At 32.0% G+C, this 18,835-nt stretch overlaps 1 protein-coding gene across 1 annotated transcript; it reads left to right on the plus strand.

The window, feature by feature from the left end:
- Nucleotides 1-773: 773 nt before the first annotated feature.
- LOC148602005 (cytochrome P450 3A24-like) lies at nucleotides 774-15,853 on the plus strand. The gene is made up of 14 exons (XM_088556178.1): nucleotides 774-953; nucleotides 2,963-3,059; nucleotides 4,308-4,360; nucleotides 4,525-4,621; nucleotides 5,369-5,485; nucleotides 6,588-6,676; nucleotides 7,821-7,969; nucleotides 8,294-8,421; nucleotides 8,921-9,032; nucleotides 9,723-9,880; nucleotides 11,395-11,483; nucleotides 13,381-13,518; nucleotides 14,076-14,238; nucleotides 15,573-15,853. The coding sequence occupies exons 1-14, from the start codon at nucleotides 880-882 to the stop codon at nucleotides 15,645-15,647; spliced, it is 1,539 nt and encodes a 512-aa protein (XP_088412304.1). The 5' UTR covers nucleotides 774-879; the 3' UTR covers nucleotides 15,648-15,853.
- Nucleotides 15,854-18,835: the final 2,982 nt, after the last annotated feature.

The following is an 18,835-nucleotide window of genomic DNA, read 5'->3' on the forward strand; positions in this document are numbered from 1 at the left end:
TATGATTATCATATAAATCGAACACCATATGATAATCCTATGTTTCGGTATACATATGATTATCGCGTGATTATCATATGATAATCATATGTTTTTCACAAACATATGATTGTCATATGTTTTAAACCAAAATACCATATAGAATCATATGATAATTATATGACTATCATATGTTCAATATCATATGATTGTCATATGATTACCATATGATTATATTATGAATCGAGCACCATATGATTATCATATTTAGCACATATGGCTGTGTAGAATATGAAAATTTGTGTTTTTGTTTAATTTCTACATTTTGTTTTATAATTTGTAACTTAGCAACCAAGGACAATTCTAACATCTTTGAAAATTCTTCAGAACCTTATATGTAAACCTTCTTTCCTCTGTATCCCTCCTGATCCGAAGGAGCAGTGGAGTGAATTAAGTCGCCACAGTTGAAATATTTGTATATGTATATATATATTTCTAGGTATACGCGCTATTACATGTATGTGTATTTGCTTTAAACAGTCAATGTTTTCTGTTTACAATAAATCATATATTATAAAAAGCAAGAGCCTCATTTTGTTATTTGTGAGTAGCCTGTATTTTCACTTTAAATTAAACAAAAGTGCACTTAACCTCAGTCATTTATCACAAAATTACAACCATCACTATATTACCATATCTGATGTAATTGACATGTGTGTTCCCGTGTATAATCAAGATATAGGACACATGGTGAAATAATCGACAAAAATATCCTTGACAGTAAATAGTGTATAGGAAAGAAAATCCTTATATGGAAGTTTAAATTCTTGAGTATATAAATAAAAATCGGTGTAACTTCTACCTGGTACACAGTTGGAAGTTTTAATATTCGATCTGAGAATGGAGATCTTAGGATTTATAAATGTACCATCCTGGTTGATTTCTATTTTCGTACTGTTTCTAACTTTATATTTGTAAGTATCTTTTGTAATTTTACTACATTTGCATTGTGTATTTATTATTAAACTGTGTACTTAAAAGTTTCACTTTACCATTATAATATGTACTATTCATCCCTTAAAACTGATTTTGAAAAATTAGAAAATGAATGAATGAATGCACGAATAGATGAACGAAGGAAAGAACGAATGAATTAAAGAATGAAAGAATGAATCTCTTAAAACTAAATAAGAAAACGAACGAACGGATGAATGAATGAATTTTCTTGATTCTTAAACACTATGCACCTTTTGAAAATAGAACCTCTCACAGCTAGTGAAATTACAGTGAAATAAGTCGTAAACGAAACTTTAAGTTATTAGAAAAACAGTCCCTAAACATCTATTTATAATAAGGTATTTTAAACTTATGGATGTTTGCTAGTCATATTCAGCCATTTTTGTCATATTTTCGGACTCATCTTTATTTTCCATTTCATAGCATTGTTATTTTGTGCTCAGTGATCTCGCTTTTCTTTTCACAACATTATCTAACACACTTTAAAATGTGATTGAAATTAAATGTTATTATTATGTTATGAAATCATTGTTTTGTCTTCAGCGTCTTTGATACATGACAAATACCAAAACGAAACCTATGGTAAATCAGGAGAAATCTTTTTCCTGCCAAAATTTCAAATTCTTATATCTCAAGAACTAGCGCACTGACCAATCTGTTTTGTCTCCTGATATTATTCGATCATGAAAGATTTTACAACGCTTTTAAATTCTTGCTATTATTTAAAGATAGAGCAGCAAACATTCTTACCATCCGCACAAAATTTTAACAGTACGAATTGAGCCTTATAAATTAGATAACTTATGGGCTTTTTTTTTTAATATAAATACGTACTTTGAAGTATGAAGTTATCGATAAGTGCAACGATTCTAAAGAACTGTCACATTAGCCTTCTGTATGCACATTTCAACAGGTTGATTTTAATTCTTAGTTTTAATGAAATTGATTATAACAAATTAGTATCACAAGGTATCTTCAACTGTGATATTTAAAATTCATGATTAATGTATACTAAGTAGCAATGTTATATTGGCAAAATTCACATAACCATACGATGTTGAAGTCAATTAGGTAACATACCCATTCGGTGTCATTGTCAATTAAGTGTCAGCCTTTGTAAGAATAAGGCAGTGGGTGAAATATGGTATGAAAAAACTCATCATTTAGATATTGGAATTTGACTGTTTGCCTGATCAGAATCAAGCAAATAGAGAAAGCATCCTTGAGTGAAATTATATTGTCAGATCGGTGGGGTTTTGACATGCATGTTTCTGATTTCTCCTGTTTTGCCTAATTCTTACAAATACTCACACTTAAGTTAGATAACCATGCGATTGGGTGAAGCTTTAAAGTCAATTAAGTTTATTTAGTAAATGTCAGTAGAGGCGTTCTCAAATTTAGTCAAAAGGAAAGGAAATTGAGACATCTGAAAATTGCTATAGACTTAAATAACTTTGTTGGCAAATTCAAATAATCTGTACAGACTAAATAAGCGTCATTATAAATTTTCGACATAGAAGTAAGAAGTATTATATTTGAAAAATATCTAATATAGGGAGTACATACAAAACAAGCAGACGTATAATCCTGCAAATTTCGGTATGCTGAGCGCATACGTCAAAGAGATACTTCTCATCATCAGCATTATAATCATATCCTTATAAAGTTCAATATAAAAAAAGAATGGAAAGGAAGTCATATCGATATCGGAAGCCATATACAGCACCGATAAGTTCTACATCTTTGTAGCCCATCCTTCAAAAAAAGAGAAAGAGGCCTCGGTGTTTTAATGGGTTTAAAATTTTGCTGAGTGATATGTGATATATAGATCGTGGTCAGACAAGGTCTGACTTCTGGGTTTGTAACTTAGGGTTTGAACATGGTTTTTAGAATACCCAATTGACACTTTATTCGGTGTTTCCTTCACGCATTCTACTACAATAATGTACAAACTACATTTTTGTAGATACACACTGTGGAAGCATTCTCTTTGGAGACGTCTGGGTGTTCCAGGACCAACACCGTTCCCATTTCTTGGAGGAATGAAAGACGCAGTACAAAAGGTACAATTTTTCCGATGTGTGTCAAAACACTATCCATTCTTTGTGTTTAAATAAGTAAGACATTTCAAACATATAAAAATCGCAAATCTGTATTTAAAAAAAAAAACGATTATACAAAATAAAGCTAATGCACAGCTGCTGTATTGGTACTGTCAACAATATTTACCACCTGTCTTTTGCTACATATACTTCCGGTGTCGCTACTACTTGTGTACCAATGGTTATAGTAAGTCTTATATTCGTTTAATTACATCTACGCTAATGGATTTATAATGTGTTTGATCTGTAACTCAAAAATCATTAAACCAATATTAATCAAAGTTTGCATAGACACAATAAACAGTTACATCTTTCTATATGGTGAAGATTGACAATGTTTTTTTTATATTTTACACTATACTGAACCTAGTTATTTCCCGTCACTAAGTGTAATGGAGCATACCTACTTACTGGAATTTGTACCTCAAAATGTTTTGCACGGTTTTATGCACATATTGAAGATATTCCCGCACTGACAAATATGTAACAGTGATAAAGGTCCATACATGTTTTACTAAACATAATACCAGAATTCTTTAGTTTCAGAATTATTCAAGATTATATCAAATATTATAGAAATGGAAAGAAACATTTCAGACAATGCGTTATAGCAAATGAAGATATTGTGCTTTCTTATTGTGAAACATACATCAATTATATGCACTTAATGCTAATTGCTTTATCTTCTGTATTAGTGTTTATTTTTATTACCGTGTTAGATATACTCATTCATCATGATCTTTATCTTCATACTTTATCACTCGTCTTGCCCCTTTAAGATTTCTGATTCGAAAACTGAACAAAAAGGAGAAATTAATGTTCGTGGGTGCTATTTTTTGTGTTTTTCGTATACTAGCTTGGTCAGTCCACGAATTCAAAGTCCCAACGAAATGACTTCGATTTTCTGATGATTTTGACGAATTCTAAAATTAAGGAATTAATACGACAAACAATTAAAATCAAAACTTAAAATACCTTCACCAATATAAGAATTATCACATGTGATCTTATACCAACCTGAAAATATAAGAATGTATCATATCTGATCTTATAACAACCTAACTTTACAGTATGATTCATAAAATACCTTCACCAATAGAAGAATGTATCACATCTGATCTTATACCAACCTGACTTTACTCGAACCAATTTTGAAGTATTCAAAAGGCCCCGTTTTGACAGTTTCTTATAACTTCGTTTTCATTGTAGGGTATATTCAAAAGCGACTGTGAGCTTGTAGAAAAGTATGGCTCCATCGTTAGGTAAGCGTTGATATTACAAATTTAACTGACGTTTATGTGCATTTACCACAAACCAATACGCGCCTGAATACATAACACAGTATAGATATTTTAGGCACTATGTACAAAGCATTTATTGGTCATATCAAATATTTGAAAATATTCATAGCTCAATATATTTGCAGTACATACAGTGGTACCATCCCACAGCTTTTCGTGACAGACCCTGATATGATCAAGGAAATGTTTATTAAAGAAAGTCAAACATTTACAAACAGAGTGGTATGTTGATTGTTTAAATGATTTGTGGGTGAATTGTCCATATGTGCACAAGTTTTCTTGATATTCGGTTTAAAATTTAAACGTTAGAATTTTTGCAAAATTCACGTAAATGCTTAATGCAATTAAAATAGACTTAACTGTATTAAACTTTCTTTGAATTCAAATATTCATGTGAACATTTTTTTTTATATTTACAGTCCAATTTCTATTGTAGAATATACATTACTTTATTTTGATGTTTTCATTTTAGGCTAATATTGAGAAAGGCTTTATGCAATTAAAATAAGCGCTATATATGTAACATAAATATCGACAAATACAAACCGAAATGTCTGCATTGAAGTAATTCAAATAGGTCAATATCCAAACATATTGCCTGAAAATGAACACAGGCAACAAAGATATTCTACATATACAATATAACAAACTGTAAAAGAGATTACACATAAAAATTGAAAATAAAAATAGAACAAGACGTCACAAAAAAATAAACAATTATCAATATGAATTCACACACGGGAGTGAAAACAGGTGCTTCGGAAGTGTAATCATGTCATAGAATAACATATCACTTTGGTTAGGATTGAAGTGTGTGTGTGTGGTTTTTTTTCTTATCTGATCTTCTTCATGACACTGAGATGCAATCAATTATTTACTGTCTAGTCATATCAAACACAATAGCTAATTTCCTTTATTTTTTGTATGACTGTATTTTGTTATGACTTTATTCGGCAAAATGTATTTTAGCTTATATTAGAACCGGACGAGCTTCTCGGAAACATGATAACAGCGGCTACTGACGACCATTGGAAGTTTCTAAGAAGTACCATGACACCTTCATTTACTGCTGGTAAACTTAAAGCTGTAAGTGTAACCAAAAGACATCTTGTAAATGATAAAATGAACAATTTTAGTCTGAAGAGTGTAGCATGAATAAAATGTTTTGTTCTTCATCTAAATATTTGGAACTGAGCAGTTTGTTTTAGTTTTTCGGTTGTTTTTGAAGTGACTTATGATATAGACATATTTATTTGTTGTGAGATCTAGATGACCTCTCACAAAAGTGTTTCAGTGATAAACCAACATCCTTTGTTTTTACTGTCTTTAGTTCTTTTTATGGTCGTTTATGACTATTTAGTATATTTTAATGAGATTTTTAAAGTTTTTAGAATTATGTATCAAATAACTTGAAACTGAGATTGTCGTTAATCTAGCTGTATTGTGGATTTAGGAAATAATTATGAACCTTCCTATCAATAATGATATAATTATTATTTACAAGACTTATATTTTTGTTATTCTCTGGGAATCATGTTTAGATATTAATAAAATAAAGTTGGTTTAAAACAATTCTGGTATTAGTACACATATAAGAGTTATGATATCAACTTAAGGATGTGCGCTGGTCATGTTCAGCCATTTTAATCAGATTGTCAGACTCCTCTGGTATAATCAATTTCAAAGCATTTATATTTTTTGTCCAGTGACGCCACTGTACTTTTCTTAAATTTACTAATCACACTTTGAAAAATTACTTGTGAAGTTTTTTTTTATGAAAACCTTGATATTTCTTCAGTGTTTTAACGATAAAACCTACTGAGACAAAACCTTGAGAAATCCTTTCCCTGCCATAATTTCAAAGGCTTACATCTCAAAAACGAAAAAAAATTGCACTATCTTTTTTTCTTCTAATACTGTTCTTAAAATATTTCATAACCCTTTGAATTATTTATTTTCCTGTAATAGACCAGAGAACATCCTTAAAACGATAACTATTTAAAAAGGCCGAACGAGAAACTTGTATTTCAGACGAGACTTCACATAGTCGCCCTGATAAAGTGGGTTAACTGGTATGCACCCAAACATGTGCCTCAATAGTTTTCGTATGACTATAGTTTGGTGACACATATGACACACTCAAAAAACATATTAGCATAAGAATTACGATTACGTGAATTTATTTCAGATGGTTTCTATGATACAGCGCTGCTGTGACGATCTGGTAGGAAATATCAACAACAAGATTCAAGATGAACCTGTAGTTGACTTAAAAGAGTAAAGAAGCTTTCCCTTTCTATTGGGGATAGGGTTCTTGGTCCTCAAATCAAATTTTTCTTACAATTTGTGTGATGTTTTTGCCAGTGTCACCATCGGTGAAAGCAAGTTATGTAGCTGTTTAATTCATACCGTCCGTATGTCTGTCCATCACGCTAAGGGATACCTCTTTTGAGCATTCTTTAACTCAAAATGAATTAAACCAATACCGGTATTTTTAAAATACACGTGGACGGCCGTTAATTTTTTAAGGTGCACTGCCTTGTTGCTATGGGCGAATTCTCTCTCGGTGAGAAGAATGAGTGGGTCTTTCTTCTGTGAAAGCTTAATGCATTTCTACATAGCCAAAACTTTCCAAATTATTATTCAATAAATTAATAAATATTAAATCGAATACATCGACGTATTAAAAGACAAAACAGCACCTCAGCCCAAACTCGCGCATTTGTTTACTTCCGTGTCGACTCACTTCAGAATATTGTTTAAGATTATTCATAGTTTTTATCTTACATAGGACGTTGCTGATGCGCCGTCCAATATTCAAACGTCGCACCGTGTTTTAACGCATACTAACAATGAGCGGTTCCTATTGTTGACAAATTGGAATAATCTTTCACTACAATATAAGCATGATGACCTTTTCAGCAGTATATGCTATTATCAGTACATTACTTTAGTAAAAGTGTAACCCGCACTATAGTTTTCAAATTGTTTACTGTTTATATACATATTGAATTCACCCATACGCTATCAAATGTATGAAGGTGACACAGGCCTAGACATGTGTAAGTCTTATATTTTGACCTAGATGCAGGCCATAACGTAAACTCTGGATATGTTAATATGTTGCAACTTAGAAAATGAAGTTTATCTTTGGAAAGTCGAATTCATCTCGCTTTCCATTGAGTAATTTGGGTTGTATGCAAGTTTTAATCTTGCATGTGGAGAAGATTTTTTTAGTGTTCGCAACAAGAAAAACTGTCAAAAAGAAAAGAATTATATTCTTGTGAAAATGACAAATTTTACGCACTTTCCAACACACATATTTGAAAACGGTGTATGAAAAAAATCTTCCCAAAATATATATATACCTTTTATCCGAACCGATCCACTTACTGAAAGGTGCTTTTCCATTTCGTTGTAGGGTATGTTCCGGTTTTACAATGGATGTTATAGCTAGCACCGCTTTTGGGTTGCAGGTGAATTCGCAGAGAGAACCAAATAATGTATTTGTTCAAAATGCCAAGAAAGTTGTCAGCACCAATTTGTTTAGAGTGTATTTCATTCTTGTTTGTATGTATAATAAAGAACATTTTATCTCAAGATTAGCTCTTGTAGACAATTAAGGACTTGTCAGAACTGACTTCTTTTTTATATCAAATTGTTATGCAACTATGAAATAGCATGTATATAATACTTTTTACTGCTTGATTGGCTTTTAATGACTTTAAGGACTTCACAGAACTTTTCTTTCCGTTATGAAACTCATATTTAAACATTCAATAATGTTTTAATAGTAATAACGAGTAAACATCATATAATTTTTAACACGATGTTTTCAATCTTGGCATGAATTTTATTTCAACTAAAAGCTATAAATATTTTTTTTTTCAAAAGTGGTGTTTCCATTCCTGAAAAAGATAATGGGATTACTGTTTAAAGCTCCAGTAATGGGTGAGGGATGTGAAGAGTTCTTCAGGGGCGTTGTCTCACAGCTGATTGAGGAGAGAAGGAAATCAAACAATGTGAGTATGAAAGTAAGCTCCAAAAACAAATTCTCTCTAGATGCAGAAGCCAGTCCTATAAAAAAACCGAAATAATCATGTAGGTAAAAAATGAAACATTTTACGCGTCTTTAAGCGATTGCTCATTCTTTGATTTTTTGATAATGTCTGAAGTTACGAATGTCCTGTATACAAAAATACGAAAGGCATGTATACGCTGATGAGTAAGAGAGGAACGATACTCTCTGTGGAGACATTTGTGTGAAAAGCTTCATATATTATTACGAAACAAGAAGTGTGTCAATAGATGATTGAAAGAGAGACACTGGGTGCAAGAACCTTTTCTTCTGTTGGCACTATAGTCGTATAACTTTCATTACGCACTATACTTTTACTGATTTTCATAAGACTTTTAAAAACAACTTTGAAGATTTAGTGCATGTATTTTAAACCTACGTGATATCTAAAGCAAATAATTAGAACATCTTATATCTTTTGTTTTGATCGTATTTCATTATAGAAAAACTACAGAGACTTCATACAGTTGATGTTAAATGCACACAAAGACACTGAGACGGAAAAATCCAGTGAAGAAAATGGAGTTACTGAACTGTCTAAATACAAAAACAGAGGTATGTTACTAAACACCATTACACATTGCAAAGACTCTAGGTCTCACCAACCATTTCTCACAATTCCTTTACTTTACATGTTATATATGTAATTTTCTACGTTTCACTGTAAATTCCCAGGACATATGACATCTTGAATTTGCATACCATTGCAAAGCTTAGAAAATAAGGCTTTCAAAGTATCATTACACTAATGGTACGATGGCTATTTTAGATTCTTTGTTGCGGCTGTCTATTTTCCCTGTATTGTCTTTGTCCCTGAATTGCGTTCTTTTGATTTCCATTAGAATCGTGTTTCCCTTGATTACTCTTTCGACGTGACTATTCAAGGTAAACCTTCTAATGGTTATTTTAAAGAGAGTATGGTTACATTGAAATTAATTCCCTTTCCTGTAAAACAGAAATCGTACATCTTCACGATTATAAGGTTTGATTTTTCACATGAGTGTCTTGACATTTAAATAATATTTTTTACATAATATTACATACCACTCGTGAAAAAGACTTGAATTTCTTAACTCATGAAAGATAACCCGATCTTTTATCTTCGCCCATTTAAGAACTAGTCTCTCGCTGTTTAGCTAATAGTTTTGAATCTAATAAGTTCATGATGTTAATCATGAAAAGACGTGTTCAGAGACCATTGTAAGTATAATCTATAAGGACAATGAATTTTATTATTTGTTCGAGGTATGACAGAGGGTGAAATTTTGAGCAACTCCATGATATTTTTCGGTGCTGGATTTGACACTACCGCAAATACTCTGGTATTTGCCACATATAGATTGGCTCTTCATCAAGATGTACAAGACAAGTTAGCAGAGGAAGTGGAAGATGTACTAGGGAAGGTTTGTGGATTATTCAATAGCTATTATTTATACTTTTTCACCAACAATGAAAAATAAAAATCTCTTGTTGATAATTTCTTCAAATATTCATTATCAAGCAATCTTAATTTCAGAGTTTTTTATGTGAAACTTGAGTACTTGTGTAATCCAGTATCAGGCCAATATCAAAAGGATAATTAATTGGAAAGAGTGAATAACCAAAATATTATTACGAGCGCCTATATTTAAAGAGTGTGCGAAACTTGTTCAGCACAAGGGTTAAATCCTAAAGCGTTCTTGGCATGAGTGATCTTCATTTGGTTATTCATGATAACCAGATGATTATCCTATTTATCATATAGATTTCCTTCATAATTCACTGACATTTTCAACATGAATTTTTAACTCTGTAATAGATTTATGATGGTGACGAAGGTCCATCATTTTATCAGTCTTGCTTGTAAGTTAATGTCATGGATGATACCCATTGCGTAACAGGTTATTTTAAAGCGTGAACCACGGCCATTGAGGTTATTTCAAATGGACAGATAATTTAATTTAAGGACCATAATACAACGAGTATATCATCTAAAAGTTTGATGACGTCAAAGTCATTACAAAATTTGGTCTATGAGTTGATGAACGAATTTTTTATCCAATCAGAAACCGTGTTCTCGATATTCTTGTCCAGTGACGATTCTTCAAGGCTTTTGTTTTTGTTTCTATACATGAGTTTTAGTTTGTGTAGTTCTTATTGGATACTTTGTGAGTCGAAGTAAGGAGAAATTACAAAACAAATGTTCAGTAGTCGGAAATAGTGTGTTTTTGTCTTGTCCAATCAAAAGCAAATCTCAAGCGTAATTTGTATAGTTTACTCCTGCAAAAATAAACAATAAGAAGCATGCTTCATAATATAATTGAATTATAGAAATGATATTCACAATAAATTTTGTTGATTGGTCCTTAAACTTGAATACAAAAATTACGTTTTGTGGTTTTCCTTGAAATTTTTTCACTAAATAACAGTCTTGTATCCAACAAGCATAGTAATGACCGTCAATTATGTCAAAAGTATGATATATATAATGAAGAAACCATTGGTGTTATGGTGAGTTGAGGTTCCCCCAATCGGAACTCCTCAACCGTCCTACTTACACACAAAACAAGAACAAAAACAAAACAAACAAAAACAAAAACAATAATGACAAAAAAAAATCGGAGGCACTAGAAGGAAAAATCTGTCCAGACTTTGACCGATCCTATTCTAAAATTATGGTTTTACTGGTTGAAGTTTTTGCCATTACTTTTTTCTTAGCTCCTCGCCATCGCGAGTTGAGGTAGCTCCGTACTTTATTACTTTGGTAACGGAGAAATGAGTGTAAAAGTGGCAGTGCTCGCAGTAATACACACAAAATAATAAACCATACGAAAATATAATGTTTGAATCAACTGCAGGTATAAGCCGTTTGCATAAGTTACATTTCAAGCGATTGTAAAGTTCTACTTAGCCCACTGATAAAGTTTGTGTTCTTCAGGAATCCCCAACATACGACATTTTGAATAAGTTACCATATTTAGACAAATTTCTGAACGAGGTTCTCCGAATGTATGCGGCTGCCGCCAGGTAAATATTGGTAGATAATAGAATGATTTTCATCGATCATTATAATGAAGCAACTACTTGATTTTAATGGGGGACTAGGATCAAATTTGAAATAAAACGATTTGGGCGGTGCTGTATGGTTATAATATTTCAAGGATGGACAATTGGATAAAATTAAAAGTGTTAGAAAAAATCAGGTATTGTTTTGGAAATCATTTTAATCATGTAGGTATTAAGCAAAAACAATCAAGGACAGCCTGGAGTAAAAAATGTGTATATATATTTATATATAGAAAATATACTGCAAAAATGCAGGAAATACAATTTGATCTCCCCCACCCCGATCCCCATCTCCACCTTGAAATCAAATGGCTGCTTCTGTACTTCTTTGTTTCTTTTCGTACGCTATTGTATTGAAGACTTCTTAAAGTTTTAGTTCGACTAGGTTATGTATTTAATAGGAATTTCATCTTTTTCAAATTTTATGATTTATTTATTGCTTTTTGATATTTAGTTCAAGATCAAAGTTAAAATTTTCAACAAACGATAAATGAAGCATGTTTTATGAGGATTTTTTCTTTGCCTTAATCCATTTTTTGTCGATATTGGATGTTTTTTTTCACTATTTCCAAGTCTGCTGCGCTTTCATCATGATACTTGGATAGAAATCAATTATTTCGCCCTAATGGCAAACGTGTTTGACAATGTTAGTCTGTGTGTCTGTGTGTCGTTATTTGACTTTTTAGTTTTGAAAAAGTGTCATTGTTCTTTTAATGTAAATTTTATCACTTTTGTTGTTGGGCATTTCAGAGCTTATATATATGAAATACTTTTTGGTAATCTCTGTAACTACATGTATTTACAATTTTTATAAAGATTAAACGATGGTTTAAACATTTGTTGCATTTCATCGTATTTGTTCCTTTTTCTATTGTATATGGGTGCACTTTACAGGTACATTAAAGCGCACTGTTTCGCACACCAAGTTACCCCCATCAAATATTGTAAAACTTAATATTAAAAGTTGAAATTTGGTGGATATATTGTTTAAATGTTGTTAAGCATTAATACATAGACCGATGTGATATATGTAATAGTAAACAGGTGTAATTTAAATGAAAAATGGTATTCCCTGCCGTATTAGGTTCTCTCCTCAGCATCAGATGGCTGATTTTTAAAATACCTTATTTCGCACGAAATTTTGGAACTAAAATTGTGAGAAAATGAATCGAAAGGGGTCTTATTCCTTTTTACCCTTTTTCTACCTACTCCATTCATGTTTTTATCCTGAGGTAGTGTCTAGGTGCCTGATATTTTATAAAACATAGTATTTGGCTGTTAGTTTTGGAAAGGCACCCCTGATTTGTACTAAAACTCAGTAATCTTTTTTTCAGTATGTTACCATGGCTACTGGATTTTATATCAATAATCACTAGATTACTTATAAATGACTTGAACCTCCACACGCAAAGGATTTAAAAAAATATGCACTTTTTTATGACAAAACACTAGCAATTTCCGCGCGGACTGCCTGAAAACAACTTTATTTCCACAAAATGAGACAAAATTTTAAGAAATGACCTAACTGTATTGTACTATCTATAATATAAGGCTGTGGAGTCGGTACCTACAATCTATGTACGTTAACACAAAAATGATTTTGCAATTCTTATTCCTAGATAGAGTTAAATAAATCACAAGATTTGGATATATAACCACAGGGCTTGAGTTCATGAGTTAAATGGCCAAAAATTGTACTAATACCATTGTTTTATCCATTTGTTTGTTTCATTTTACTATCCCTGGTCATGAGTTTTAGCGTATAGCCGCGGATAAACAGAAATCGTTAACGAACAATTTCGTACAATTTTTTGTGCGTCTAATTCAAGAACTCTGTAGATAATATCATAATTTGTAGAATTAATCGGGACACGAAGAATGACATAACAGTCAGAGGTCAGTTCATACCCAAAGGAACAGATGTAACAGTACCAATAGCTGCCCTTCATAGAGACCCAAAGTACTGGCCAGATCCAGAAAAGTTTGATCCCGAGAGGTAATGTTTTATATCTTCCCTTGCAAACAATGAGACCATTCCATAACATTGAAATACAATATTCTCATTTGCATGTTTGCATGTGATGTTTCATGAATCTCCGAACTATTTATAAAGTCACGTCCACAATTAAGTGCACATGTTTTATTGGTCATCGGTATTGTCTATATTTTAAATATATCTAAAAATGTTATGGAAATAAAATCAGGGAAATAAATAAAATGTGATTAAAAGAATTGAACATTTCATTTTTTTATGTTTTATGGGTGTTTAAATGTTTTAACCTGGCTCACATTTCGGACATGAAGCACTAGCGTGCATCATTGAATATGTGCTGCGGTCAACGCTTTTACACGTCGATGAAACATCAAATATGAAACATTCAATCCTTAAATAACAAAATAATGAATAAATATATAAAAAACATTTATTGAAAAAAATCACATTTACTGATTTCTGGTCTGCGATTAACAGTCCCTAAATAATGTCGACAGTTTTGGTACTGCTTTTCTGTGCCTTTTGCAAAGTACAGATACTCTATGATACCATAACAACAGGTTTACAGAAGAAAACAAGGCAAAGAGACCAGTATATAGCTTTCTACCTTTTGGAATTGGACCAAGAAACTGCATAGGAATGAGACTTGCTTTACTGGAGGCCAAGTTTGCACTTATAGCGATGATACAGAATTTTCGATTTCTTCGTAGCGATAAAACTGAGGTATATATGTTTATGTAGAAAAGACAGTAGAAAATGGTAATATGACAAGACAACAATTCTCCAATCATTGTGGAAAAGCCATAGAAAGTCTATGGGCCTTCAATGAACGGTGTGATTTTTTTCACAACAGGAGTCTACCTTCACCTAGTCAACTATACTATTTCAGCGAAATGAGCATTACACTTTTCAATAAAAAAAACCACAAATATGATTTTAAATTAAACAAGATTAACAAAGACTGTAGAAATTGTTTCTGACTTCCGAAAGGCAACAATTATGCGCCAGGGTCAAAATAGGTTGGTGGGGTTCCAACCCTCCCCTACCTATATCAAATACAGATACAGACACAAAATACACAACATCACACGATAAAACTTAATCTTAAAGATGCTAGTGAAATGTAAAAATAGAGAACCTATAAATAAGTATAATACAATAGGCAACAAGCACGAGACTGTTAGCACTTATGAAATGCCAGCTACAGACCTCAACTAAATCGGTCGAAAGAATTATGACCCACTATATAGCAACTATGTAGCACATCAATTGTCATATTAGAGCTTCCAAGTGGACACTCTAGATTACCGTGAAATGGTAGAAAGCATAAAACTTAAGCATTTATGCACCGACCATTTTATACAGATGGAGCTGGGATTAGCTTAAAAAAATAAAAGTACTCCAAATTTGAGCAATTTTTTTTTACTCTACCATGATCAAAAAAAATTTTAATTAAATTAACTCCAGTACGTAACATCGTTGATTTTCCATGAAAAAAATTTAACTCCGGTTGCTGCTGAAAAAAAAAACATATTTCCATGCTTGCACCATTTTATAATAGGGGCTGGAATAAGATTGAAAAAATAAAGTTAGTCTAAATTTGAGCCAAACTTTATTACTCAGGAAATTGACAAAAAATATGATTCAATATTTTCCCCATTACTTATAATAACATTGTAGATTTTCCATTTCAAAAATTCAACTCCGGTTGCTTGCAAAAAAACTCAGCATGAAATCACCGGCCCCATCGAGAAGACAATTTGTCTTTGCCTTTAGAGCATTCAGTTTGACAATTCTTCCGTTGAAATAAAAACAAATCCTATACATATTTAAACCTGGGCAGTTAAAATGTTCGAAATGCCTGACAAACCAATAACATTTCTATAATAATATGTTTGGTCAACTGTATTATTAGTTTAAATTTGTATTTTTCAACAAAATAAGGTAGTCTTTTCGTATTTGTATAAATGTGCCATGTTCCAATGGCAGTATCTACCAGCCATTCCATCTGATTATTTTGCTATGTCATACGTCATGTGCATCCGATTCCATTTCAGATCCCGGTCAAACTTGATCCTGGTTTCCTCATAAGACCTAAAAATGAGTTATTCTTGAAGATCGAACGTAAGTGAAATCTGTTCAGACCTTAAGAGTTTGAAAAAATGTCCTGCGCAGGAGATTTAGCTTAAAATATGTATTTCAGAAACATCACACAATGACTCATTGTGAAAGTGAAACTGTATATTTTTCTCCTAGATTGTGTACAATGTATATGGAAGATTTATATGAATGTAATTTCGTGTATTTTATGAGTTGAATAAAAATTCAAAACAGCAAATTATTTAAAATTTTAGACTTTTTAAATCTTTTTTTTTTCTTACACTTTGCGTAGTAGCTAAATAGTTTGATATTAATTATTCAAAAATAACTTACCGCAGCTACAATAAGTCGAATACTTGAATTTGAAGTACGCTGCTGTCCATTGCTAAAGTCGGACATTAAAACAGTCTGACATGTTGGAAGGTTACGTCCCTTTGCCCAAAATTTAAAGTACACAAAGTCAAAATCGGAAATATGAAAAAGTTCTATTACCATGCTTTTTGAAAAGTAATTGTAAGAATCTGTGCAAAACCGGAAGTCATATGCAAAGCTTCAGAAATATATTGTTAGCTATTACAGCATATCTTAATTATTGTAAGATTGATATCGAAGAAAATGGAAATAAATCAATGTTAAAATAGATTAAAAATCAGTAGATGACAGGATTAGCAAAGAGGCATTGTATTCAAAAATTGACTGTTAGGAAAAATGAATTTGTGTTTCTATAGAACTTCCACTAAAACTGGGAGCATGGACCAGGTGCATCGGTAGGAAAATAAACATTGAATCTTGATCTATTCTAACATACTTCTGTATCTTCCATATAAATCCAAACACAAATTGTTTTACATACTGAATGCAACTGTTAGTCATACTGAGTCATGTCATTCTTGTTTGAAGAACGTGCGCCATGTCCGTTGCTTTGTCAAATATTACTTTAAAGAAGTATGTACTCCCTGCTCATAAGTCAGTGAGCTCCAACAACAAAACTTATACTTATTTTTTAAGTACCATGTTTTAATTACAGATATGGCACTTCCCAATAAATAAGTTTTGTTAATTAATTTTCATATTATTACATCATTCAACCGTTACCCGAGAATTAGGACATATTTAATTTCGGTTTTTGTCAAAAGTAATCTAAAAAATAAATAAACATATTATTCTTCTGTAACCTGGTACAAACTTCTAACCAAATATCAATATATCACAAAACTCTGAGTTCCTTACAGTGAAACTCACATAAGGTTAGAACTGTTGTGTTCTTTTTAGAGGGTAAAAACAGTTAGGGAATAAATGAAACTTTTATCTTTGCTGACATGAATTTTATGATTTTAAATAGAAATATCTCAAATCACTGAATATAATAATATCAGCCGCTGGTTTCTGAATTAATTGTTCGCTATGGTATTGATTGTCATGTCATTCTTAAGGATACATATAATGGAGACAATATACATTGATCAAAAGACATAAAGAAAATCAAAGAGCAGAGATTTTAATACTGCACTTAAGTAACATAAAACAACCAAACATTACACTACAAACTTGTGTAAAGTGGTAACCATGACGCCGCATAAAAACAACCTTTTTGAAAGATAACTGCAAATGAACTTCATGTTTTATCCACTGATTGTTATTTATCGCATTTTATGGAAAAGCATACGTTTAATCATTGTAATTGTTCCAAATAATCTGTTGTCATTCGCGGAAAAATACGGACGTACATAAAACATTCTTAAAATTAAACTAAACACAACTATGTACTGTTGAGAAAAAAAAACTAAATGAATGTGACAGAATTAATTAACATGGAACATTTCATAGTATAGCGAGACTTGATATGGTGAATGTGTCAGAGACAACAACCCCTTACCGGGATGACAAAATGTCAGCTGATGGTCACCCATGTGTCTTCAATGAACGACCGGAAAACCCTCACGCCAGAGGGCAGTCTGCAGCTGGTCCCCAAAAAACATTATACACAGGTCCAGCGAAATAGTTTACCCTATATACCCCAGCAACATAAGAGTAAACTGAAAGTGAAACTAAAAAATTACATACAAAGGCCAGAAATTCCTGGCGCAAAACAGTGACGAGATTAACGTACTTTGGCATGATCACAACGCTTCTCCTTTTAAATCTGGCCATACATTGTGAAAAAAATTACACATATAAACACACCTAAAACTCATTTCAAAAAGGTCTCAGTACCTTGTTCAAACAGAAATAAAGAAACCGATTATACGTTACCAAAATGCAAAAGGTCTACTAGGATTTAACTGACATACCAGCTCCAGACCAGTTTAAACCGACCGAAAGTATCTTGGTTACAGAATACTAGTAATTAAAGGAAGTAGACCAATCCATTAAAAACATTAATTACGCAATTGTTGCAGAAATTTGTAACAAAAACTTAAAAATAGAAGACAAAGAAAAAATCTTGGTTATTAGCCTGATCTAGAAATGTAATCGAATGAGGTACAACAGAGCCATAAGAAGTTACTCCTTTAAACACGTGTACAACATACCAGAACTTGCAATATTTATATGATAAGTATTCTTGTATTTAAACAAATAAACCATAGACCCCCTAAGATATTCCCAAACCCAGCAGTCAGACCTTTCTGACCTGAACTATGTACCATATATCATTTATATTAATTGGCTGTAGCACAAAATTGTAACCGCCTGAAACTCTTTGTACATACACATGAGTCTAAAATGTTGCGGCTCCTTTGGGATACTCTGGTAAAACTCACCGTTGTTGTAATTGGCTTTCTATTTCGATATTCCTTTTTTGGATCTGAGTACTTCCTGTATCTAATTTATATATCAATCTTAATGAGGTAGACCCAGAATTAGAGACAAAATCATTGGAACGTTCGTATTCAGCATTTGACATCAATCTTATGTAAGCATCAAAGTAACTTGGACTGATTTCAATCTGTTTCAAATGAAAGCTTGATACGCTTTGGTGAAAATAAATTCGATACAAACATGTCACTGTTTTCCTGATTTATGTATCATATCCTAGGTCTACCTCCTATAACTACATACGCATTTGGTTATTTAATGATGCTGATGAGAGGAAAAAGCCTTAAGCTATTCGAAGAGAGAATTTATTGGTGAGAATAAATAACTTACGATTGATTAAAACTCCATCCTTAAATACAAACAATGTCGACATGATTTTTTAAAGTCGGGAAATGTGCAAAAA

This window comes from Perna viridis, chromosome 12, assembly GCF_037379345.1.
Source record: "Perna viridis isolate PV_CMFRI_1.1 ecotype Kerala chromosome 12, ASM3737934v1, whole genome shotgun sequence".
NCBI classification, from domain to species: Eukaryota; Metazoa; Mollusca; class Bivalvia; order Mytilida; family Mytilidae; genus Perna; species Perna viridis.

What these genes read in the sequence shown, in the direction of transcription:
- LOC148602005 (XM_088556178.1), top strand. Translation starts at nt 880, where the DNA reads ATGGAGATCTTAGGATTTATAAATGTACCATCCTGGTTGATTTCTATT. An exon ending in GTCTAAATACAAAAACAGAG is followed by an intron (nt 9,033 to 9,722) that starts GTATGTTACTAA and finishes TATTTGTTCGAG; the next exon opens with GTATGACAGAGGGTGAAATT. An exon ending in ATGTATGCGGCTGCCGCCAG is followed by an intron (nt 11,484 to 13,380) that starts GTAAATATTGGT and finishes CATAATTTGTAG; the next exon opens with AATTAATCGGGACACGAAGA.